Source organism: Rhinopithecus bieti, unplaced genomic scaffold (assembly GCF_001698545.2).
Source record: "Rhinopithecus bieti isolate Rb0 unplaced genomic scaffold, ASM169854v2 scaffold_9981, whole genome shotgun sequence".
In the NCBI taxonomy this organism is placed as follows: Eukaryota; Metazoa; Chordata; class Mammalia; order Primates; family Cercopithecidae; genus Rhinopithecus; species Rhinopithecus bieti.
This window is the reverse complement of record NW_016806838.1, coordinates 2,559,259-2,568,777: the sequence shown is the minus strand read 5'-3', so window position 1 is coordinate 2,568,777 and position 9,519 is coordinate 2,559,259. Positions and strand designations below refer to the sequence as shown.

General features: G+C 41.6%; 1 protein-coding gene across 1 annotated transcript in view; it reads left to right on the top strand.

Annotated features, from left to right (window-relative positions):
- Positions 1–571: 571 nt before the first annotated feature.
- Positions 572–9,519, top strand: part of CDC5L (cell division cycle 5 like) — a 60,529-nt gene continuing 51,581 nt past the window's right edge. The window contains 5 exon segments of the mRNA XM_017878288.1: positions 572–920; positions 3,304–3,407; positions 5,453–5,614; positions 6,231–6,358; positions 9,150–9,249. Coding sequence (XP_017733777.1) covers positions 876–920; positions 3,304–3,407; positions 5,453–5,614; positions 6,231–6,358; positions 9,150–9,249 — 539 coding nt within the window. The 5' untranslated portion in view covers positions 572–875.

The window sequence follows — 9,519 nt, the reverse complement described above, 5'->3', positions numbered from 1 at the left end:
GAGATTCAGTAAGGTTATTACCCAAACTTACGAGAAAGTCAAGATTTCACAAGATTTCAACCCAACTCGAGTTTTCTAATACCAGTGCGTATCAATGGTATTATTAATCCAGACTGAGCGATGAATTAAAAACTCTGACGTGACGTTTCTGCGGGTTTCTGGAACAAGCATGGATCACCTGGGACGGGGTGAAGTTGGCGTTGCCCTCCTTGCAATAATAGATGCCATTGTTTTGGAGCAGTTATTATGGATCAGATACTGTGCTGGGTCTATGATCTCATTTAGTCCTTACGACAATCCTGTGAGGTTGGCATTACTATGCTCTCTATTTTACACGTTAGGAAACTGAGCCTTAAATAAATTACTGGCTTTTCCTGAGTATTCTGTGAATAAATTCCTATTACTGAAATACTTAAAAGAGCTAGATTAATAAATTAACAAAGCCCTCTTCGTAGCAACTGTGCTGAAATTCCACACGCGTGGCGTTCCCACCCTCTGCCACTCGGTGACGTTACGATCAATCCCACCACTTTGTTCCCAGCCAAGCTCCACCGCCGCTATCTCGCGAGAGCCGTAGTTTCTTCCATTCTGTTTTGGACATGCGCGGGGCGTAAGGCGCTTTGGCCAGAGTGGTTTGATGGTTTTTTGTCAGTCTTCCTACAGCGGGGTTTCCACAAGACACTTTTTCCCTTTCAGCCACCCCAGATCTCGCGAGACTTGCTTTCTGCTCCCCCTCCCACCTTGCGCCTGCGCAGGTCTTCAAAGCAGAAGGTCGCGCTTGGAGGAAGTGGCGGCTTTGAGTCCCGTGGCCCAAGCACCGTTACTACTTCTCTGAAGCTCCTGTCGGCTGCTTGCCGAGACACCCTGCCGCCAAGATGCCTCGAATTATGATCAAGGGGGGCGTGTGGAGGAACACCGAGGTAAGTCTCCTTTTCCCGCCGTCCGCTGCCCTCCGCTCCCCTCTAGCAGCTTGTGCGCACGCGCGCGGAGCTTGGGTAGGCGAGGAGGAGACCCTGTGGGATCTGCGTGGAGGGCAGCCTGGGGGCGGATCCGCGGGGCTCTTTCCGTGTGTCGGGGCCCTTTCCGTGTGTCCGGCCCCGTGTTGTGCGAGCGCCAGTGGGACAGGGACCGTGATGTAACCACCTGGCTACTCAGCTCCAAGCTCACTTGTTAGGCCCTTAGTGAACTTTTGTTGACTTTAATACGCCCCCTCCCACCCCCGCGCCCCTGGAGGAACTCAAGAGTTCCAACTCAGCGAGAATTGGTCCCCTGGGGCACCATCCACTCTTAGTCCGGGCACCACGACTCTGTCCGATACCCAGAAATAAAGAAGTTGCCGTGGCCACAACTTTGTTTCTTCATTGACATCCTTGCAGAGGGGAAGCAATTTGAGTACCGGGTTCAGACAGCCCGTTTATACCCGCATCTCTCTGGTTACCTGTTACCACGGCATAACCTGTCTGCCATCCCTACAGATCCCAAGGTCTGGTTTCTGTCACTGCCTTTGCCTAGATGGAAGCCAGAAAGGAAAAACTGCTTAGGATAGTCTCTGCTTCCAGAAACGTAGTGGATAGTGCCATTGGTGAGCCAAAGGGCAGTAGAGTGGGAGTGAAATAGAGATTAGATTTTAGTGCATTTTGTGTTCAGAGTGTACCGAATTTATCAGTTTCTGGAGCACATCATATCTTTTCATGCTCCGTGCCTTTTTTTCGTTAAGTATTATGCCTTCTTTTTTTACGTCTTTTGCCTTCCTAGCACTTGACATCTTTCTGATCATCCTTCAAACCTAGTTCAGAAACACTTCTTGGAATCTTTGTAAGAATTAGTTGCACCCCCGGTATTCTCATGGTACCTTTTTCTTCCGTTTGTTAAAGCTTGCTTTGTCTTTTTGTAAGCATCACATCCTCTGTGTGGTACTGGTTGAGTTTCTTAACTTCTGAGAGCCTCAGTTTTCTAATTTCTCTAAATTGGGATAATAATACCTCACTTGAGGATTACATGAGTTAATACGTTTGGAATATTTAGAACAGAGTAGGGCACATAGTAGCCTCTGAGTAAGTGCTGGTTGCTCTTTCACCTCACCAGATGGCATTGCGAGAGGACCAGGTCTTGGTATCCCTAGAACCTAGGACAGTAACCAACATGAAGTAGGTTGCTTGACAGGTGTTTGCAGAATGAATCAAGTAGAGTAGGTATCTGCTGTATCTGTTTGGTTGAAAATGTGTTTAAGTGTAGTAGTACTGCAACCGAGTTACAAATAAAGACAATGAAAACTGCCTCAGCTTGCTCCAAGGGAACCAGTCTGTTTAAATTGGAGAAGAGATGATTTCTGAGGGAGAGACAGATATAAAATCAAGTAACAGTAAGATTCCTATGCAGTGGTCAAAGCTCTGCAGTCTTTTTAAAACAGTATATTTGATTATGGGAGATGCAGAGGATGGAGTGGGGTATCTCAAGAGGCATGTACCTCAAATCCAATGTGGGAAAAAAAGCCTAGAAGTAAAATCGCCAAAGTGCGTGCATCTATGACTCCATTAACCTTCTTGTCTGTGACTTAGCTTGCCAGGCTGCCTTGAGATTGGTGCATTCCACGTTGTGATGGGTGCCCTGGTGAAATGGTATCCAGAGACGGGGGGGTCTCTGGAAGGAGAGCTGACTGGTGGGGTTGGGGTAGAAATATTTAATTCTTAGGTTAGACCTGAGATGTGGATTCTTGGGTCATAAGTGGGGTTAAGGGGCTGGCGGGGAAATGCCATGTGTAAACTTGAAACAGGAGGCTTGGATTGGAGAATACATTCACCAGAGTCCCAACTTGCTTCTTGAGGCCTGGATACGTCCTGTTTGATAAGACCTTTCCCGAAGACCTGTTTCAAGGTAGATGTTGAGGAAGTGTTTTTTGAGTGACTGTATAAATGAATGAGTTATACCTTTTTGTTGTTGTTGTGTTTTTTAGTTATCCTTTTTGAAGAGAAGGACAGCCACACATTGAAGAATACTTTTCTTAATCTTTGTTGTAAAGTAGGGTTTCTCAGATTGGGCTGTTCCCACTCCCAATTTATTGAAGAGTGTGGTGTAAGGGTGGGTAGATATCTTTCTAAGGGATTTTTTAAAATTTCTTAATTCTTGGTTGCTGTTTATTATTATAGTTAATGTGGTTTTCATTCTTAGTCTTTTAACCTAGGGGGTGTGAATGTGCATGTTATGTGTCTGTCTCTCCAAAAGCCCTATCAGAGTTAATTTAAATTTTGTCTTTTCTCACTTGGAGTTTTGTGACTGAATGTACTCTTTGGCAAATTTTTTTAGGATGAAATTCTGAAAGCAGCGGTAATGAAATATGGGAAAAACCAGTGGTCTAGGATTGCCTCATTGCTGCATAGAAAATCAGCAAAGCAGTGCAAAGCCAGATGGTATGTACCAGTTTAATAAGTGGAAAACAGAAAAGAAGCTTAATTGTGATGATGGAAAATGTCAGCTCTGTGAGCCTTACCAAAGAAAGCAGACATCATGATATAACAAGGCATGGAGTGGGAGATGGAATTTCGACTTTTGACTTAGCTGTCACTTTCTTCCTGTGTAATCTTAGGCAAGCCATTTTTCTATCCCTCTCCCCTGCCCTTGTTTTCTCCCAATTAAGGATAATAATACTTGGTCCTAACTGATAGAGATGTGAGGTGTCATCTAAATGGGTTAATGTATTTGAGAGTGCTTTGTGAAGCATACAAAGTCTACTTTCAGGGGCAGATGAGCCCCAGCTTATAAATTAATTGTGTTCTAAAAGTGCATAAGTTAGCTGTTGTAGAACTTACTTTCTCAAAGAAATAAGTGATAATGGCTGATTTTCCAAATGAGCCTACGGTAGTTGAGTTTCCCCATAATGCAGTTGAAATATTATATATTTTATAGTTAATATGTTAAATATTAAGCATATTTAATATGTTATATATGTTAAAACATAATATAAGCCAGCCCTGAGCCTGTGGTGTCACCTGTTTTTTATTTTTATTTTTTGAGACGGAGTCTCACTCTGTTGCCCAGTCTGGAGTGCAGTGCTATGATCTCGGCTCACTGCAAGCTTCGCTTCCTGGGTTCACGTCGTTCTCCTGCCTCAGCCTCCCCATTAGCTGGGACTACAGGCTCCTGCCACCATTCCTGGCTAATTTTTTGTATTTTTAGTAGAGACGGAGTTTCACCGTGTTAGCCAGGATGGTCTCAATCTCCTGACCTCGTGATTCACCCGCCTCGGCCTCCCGAAGTGCTGGGATTACAAGTGTGAGCCTCTGCGCCCGGCTAGTGTCACCTCTTAAATCATAGGATAGTGGACATGTGAAGCTATTTAGTGTGTTCTTAGCATGAGTTATTTAGCACCATCCCCCAACTCATGTGGCGTTAGGAAAATACTTTGGATTGTACAAGAATGACCTAATTTCCTCGGCACCTGTGTAGGGGAAAGGATCAGAATGTAGAGATTGGCCAGGTGTGGTGACTCACATCTGTAAGCCTAGCACTTTGGGAGGCCAAGGCTGGGATCACCTGAGGTCAGGAGTTTGAGACCAGCCTGGACAACATGGTTAAAACCCCATCTCTACTAAAAATACAAAAAATTAGCCAGGCGTGGTGGCTACTTGGGAGGCTGAAGTGGGAGGATCGGTTGAACCCAGGAGGTGGAGGTTGCAGTGAGCTGAGATGGTGCCACTGCACTCTAGCCTTGGTGACAGAACGAGGCTTTTTTCCATCTCAGAAAAAAAAAGAATGTAGAAATTGGCTGTTAAAGAGGAAGATGATTTTTAGGCTGAAGAAATGGTTCTGATTTCTGTGTGTCTTAGCGGTACCAGTTCCTGCTCTCATATTTGGTAGGACGTAAGTCCTGTTTGCCTGCCTGTCATCCAGCTAAGTAGACTGGATGGAAAAGGTGTGCTGAGTGGGGAATTAGGAAAGACGGAGGGGATGTCTTAGTAGTTTTACTTAAATTTTAAAACATATCAAATGAAAGGATACAGTGAATTTAGTGAGTGTAAGTCAGATGCTTAAAGAAATAAGCCTTGGTGTGAGAACTAAAGCATGAGAAAATAGTATGAAAACTGGAAACACCGTAAAAAAAGTAAGGTTGTGTTGTCTTCCAAATATTTCAAAATTTCTAGTAAAGTGTAAAATAAATAAAAACAAATGATAGTTGAGAAAGAAAGCATATGATCATGATACAGTGAAGTAACCTTTTTTAACCATTACTAATCTTGCATAATTAAAACAAAATAGAATGTGATGAGATGGGGACTATTGGCTGGGGTAAGTGTGACCACACAGCAAATACTCTGTTGTCAAAAAGAACAGTTTTAGTAATTGAAGGATGAGAGCATTTGTTGAAACAGACACTAGAAGTCAATGTATCCATTGTGCAAATTTGATGTTTATGCCAGGTAACTGACGAATATATAAAATGATCTATTTTTAATAGGTATGAATGGCTGGATCCAAGCATTAAGAAGACAGAATGGTCCAGAGAAGAAGAGGAAAAACTCTTGCACTTGGCCAAGTTGATGCCAACTCAGTGGAGGACCATTGCTCCAATCATCGGAAGAACAGCAGCCCAGTGCTTAGAACACTATGAATTTCTTCTGTAAGTGAATCTTCAGAAAGAGCATAGAATATATGTTTATGTTCTGAAAGAGGCTGAATAAACTTTGAGTATTTTTTCTCTTTAAACTTTTAATTATGGATGTGAGTAAAGCCAAAGCTAAAGCCATTGGATAATATTTTCCAAATCTCAGATGGTTGATCAAAATTATGCCTTCTATTATATACTTCCTAAAATAATAATTTAAAAGATTTATACAAGTCATGCATGTTCATCATAGAAAATCTGGGGAAAAAATAGTAAAAGAGCAAATAAAAGTCACCCATAATCACACTGCTAAGAAATAACTACTGGAACATTTTGGTTCTTTACTACTAGTTTTTTTTTTTTTTTTTTTTTTAATTTGTATGGCTGTACTGCATTTGTGACTAGGATCTGTTTGGGTCCTATTTCAGAGTGGTTGAAACCAGTCACTGAAATTAACAAATTTTAATATCATTTCTTTCAGATGAAGTGATAGTAAAAAGGCTTTATGTTGTTAAAGCCCATCCATTGTTTTTTTTTGGGGGGGGATAAAGAGTGTCAGAACTTGGAAATCTGGTAATTTTAACACTAAATGGTATTATAGTGTGAGTAACTCCTGTGGGCTTTTTTCTAGGGATAAAGCTGCCCAAAGAGACAATGAAGAGGAAACAACAGATGATCCACGAAAACTTAAACCTGGAGAAATAGATCCAAATCCAGAAACAAAACCAGCGCGGCCTGATCCAATTGATATGGATGAGGGTAAGTGTATGCTTTGAGGAATTTATTTCTTTGGTAACTGTAAACTCCTCTGGCCTCTTTGTAACTCTCTCTCTTTTTTTTTTTTCTTTGTAACTCTTTTAGTTCCTTTCTGAACTCCTCTACTTTAGAATTCCTTTTTTTTTTTTTTTTTTTCTGAGACAAGGTCTTGCTCTGTTACCCAGGCTAGAATAAAGTGGCACAGTCATGGTTCACTGCAGTTTTGACTTCCTGGGCTTAAGCAGTCCTCCCACTGCAGCCTCCTGAGTAGTTGGGACTACAGATTTATGCCGCCATACCTGGCTCATTTTTAAATTTTTCTGTAGAGATGGGGTCTCCCTGTGTTACCGAGGCTGGTCTCAAACTCCTGGGCTTAAGCTATCCTCCCTTTTCTGCCTCCCAAAGTGTTGAGATTATAGGTGTGAGCCACTATACCTGGCCCCCAATTCTGTCAGCAGTGTTCTTATTCTAAGCATCTTTCCAAATATGTCCAGTGTTGTCTGTTATAGAGTAGTTGCTTTTTCTGAACAGGGCCCCTTCATCTTCTGTTTAAGTTCAGTTAATTAAGCAGTGTTACTGGGTGTGGTGGTGTGTGCCTGTAGTGCTAACTGCTAAGGAAGTTGAGATGGGTCGATCTCTTTAGCCCAGGAGTTGAAGGCCAGTCTGGGCAACATAACCTCTTGAGCCTAGATAGAAGTTGGAGGCCAGCCTGGGAAACATAATGAGACCCTGTCTTTAAAATTGATAGCGTGATTCTATTGGGTAGATTTTTCAGAGGCTAGAGGTGAGCCCTTGAGGATTCTGTTTCTCATTCCTATTCCACAGAGAGAAACAACAAGTCTCAGTCCTCCTATTAATTACTTATTTGACTATAGGCAAGTTATTTATTCTGTGTGAGAAGGCAACACTGTGAGACTGTGATGGAGACTTAACAGTGATTCTGTGAGGCATTGAATCAGGGATTCCACAATAGAAAGTATATGGAATCAACCTAAGTGTCCATTAATGGGTGAATGGGTAAAGAAAATGTGGGCTGGGCACAGTGGCTCACGCCTGCAATCCCAGCACTTTGGGAGGCCGAGGTGGGCAGATCACTTGAGCCCAGGAGTTCAAGACCAGCCTGACCAACATGGTGAAACCCTGCCTCTATAAAAAATACAAAAATTAGCCAGGTGTGGTAGCTCATGCCTGTAGATCCAGCTACTGGGGAGGCTGAGGTGGGAGAATCACTTGAGCCCAGGAGGCTGAGTTTGCTATGAGCCGAGATCAAGCTACTGCACTCCAGCCTGGGCAACAGAGCAGGACCCTGTCTCAAAAAAAAAAAAAAAAAAAAAAAAAAAAAAAAAGGGTGGTATACACACACACACACACACACGAATATTATTTGGTCGTAAAAAGCAATGAAATCATGTCATTTGCAGTAACATGGATGGACTAGAAGTCATTATGTTAAGTGAAATAAGCCAGGCATAGAGAGACAAATACTGCATGTTTTCCCTCATATGTGGGAGCTAAAAGCGTTGATCTCATGGAGGTAGAGAATAGAGTGATAGATGCCAGAGACTGGATATGGTGTGTGGGTGGGAGAGCGGGAAGAAGAGAGGTTGGTTAATAGGTACAAACATAGATGGAAAGAAACAAGTTCTAATGTTTGATAGCAGAATAATTGGGTGACTGTAGTTAGCCATGGTGTATTACATATTTCATAGTAGCTGGAAGAGAGGTCTGAAATACTCAAGGTGATAGATACCCCAGATACCCTGACTTGATCATTACACATTCTATGCATGTAACAAACTCTCACATGTACCCTATAAATGTGTAAAGTATGATGTATCAGTTAACAGAATCAGGAATTGGATTTTCAACCCATGTGTGCCACCTATTAGCTGTTTGACCTTAGACAAGTCATAAAATCTCTCTGAGCTTTAATTCCCTTTCTTGCTAGATGGGGAATCCTAATACCTGCTTTACCTTAGCAGGGTTGTTGTGAAGCACTCAGTAAATATTTGTTGAGTTTCTGAAATGTAAACTTTGAACGTAGTGGTTACCAAAGGCAGACTGTGGCTAGGCTGGCTGCATCATTGTCACAGGGAGAGCATTTAAAAATAGAAATATCAGGGCTTCTCCTGTATATACTGAGACAGTACATCTGGGGTGGTGTGGGAGGCAAGGGAAGAGCAGTTATCTTGGAATCTGAGTATTTTACAAGTTCCCATGTGATTTAATTGGACAGCCTTGCATAGGAATTGTTCTAAGGCATCAATAGTGGCATGTATTATTCTGTTCTGTAGAGCCATGAAAAATGTATTGGAGGAGAGAAATTGTTCTGAGGGGAAAAAAAAGTATCTAATGATAGCAATTCTCTCATAATTAAATAGTTTTTACCCTATTTCACAATTTGTGCTGTGCCAGTTAGTTGATGATAATGAAGGATACAATAATTGTAGCTGCTGTTTAATGAATACTTGCTGGATGCTTTACATATTTCATTTTACTTAGCTCTTCTGAAAATCCTTGTGAAATAGGAATTGTTATTCCAATTTTATAGGGAAACATGCTTAGGGAGGGTAAGTGACTAAGGTCACATAGCTACCAAGTGGTGGGCCTGATTTTTAACCTAGGTTCTTTGACTTTAAAACTCAAGCTGTTTCCATTATGCTACACCATAAAATCAGTGTTTTTTTTTTTTTTTTTTCTCATTTTGAGCAATAGAGTGTCTCTTACATACCTTGCTTCTAAAGTATGTAAGAACTAAGAAAATACTTAGTTTTTCTTCTTTTAATTTTGGCAGATGAACTTGAGATGCTTTCTGAAGCCAGAGCCCGCTTGGCTAATACTCAGGGAAAGAAGGCCAAGAGGAAAGCAAGAGAGAAACAGTTGGAAGAAGCAAGGTATGTGTGTATATAGGAATAAAAGCAAAGTGTTTTCTCACGTAACGATCAACACAGAATACTTCTGTGACCAAATATGTGTGTTTTTTTTCTCGCCCCACCAGCAAGCAGGCAATCAATTCTGTAGTGGATAGCTGAGTGTCCTCTAATTCAGTTAATTCTAATACTGTCTTCCTGGAGATAGCTCCATATCTTACAGGTTGAGGACTTAGTCCCACAAGACTGAACCCCAGTTTTTTTTTTTTTTTTTTTTTTTTTTTTTTTTTTTTT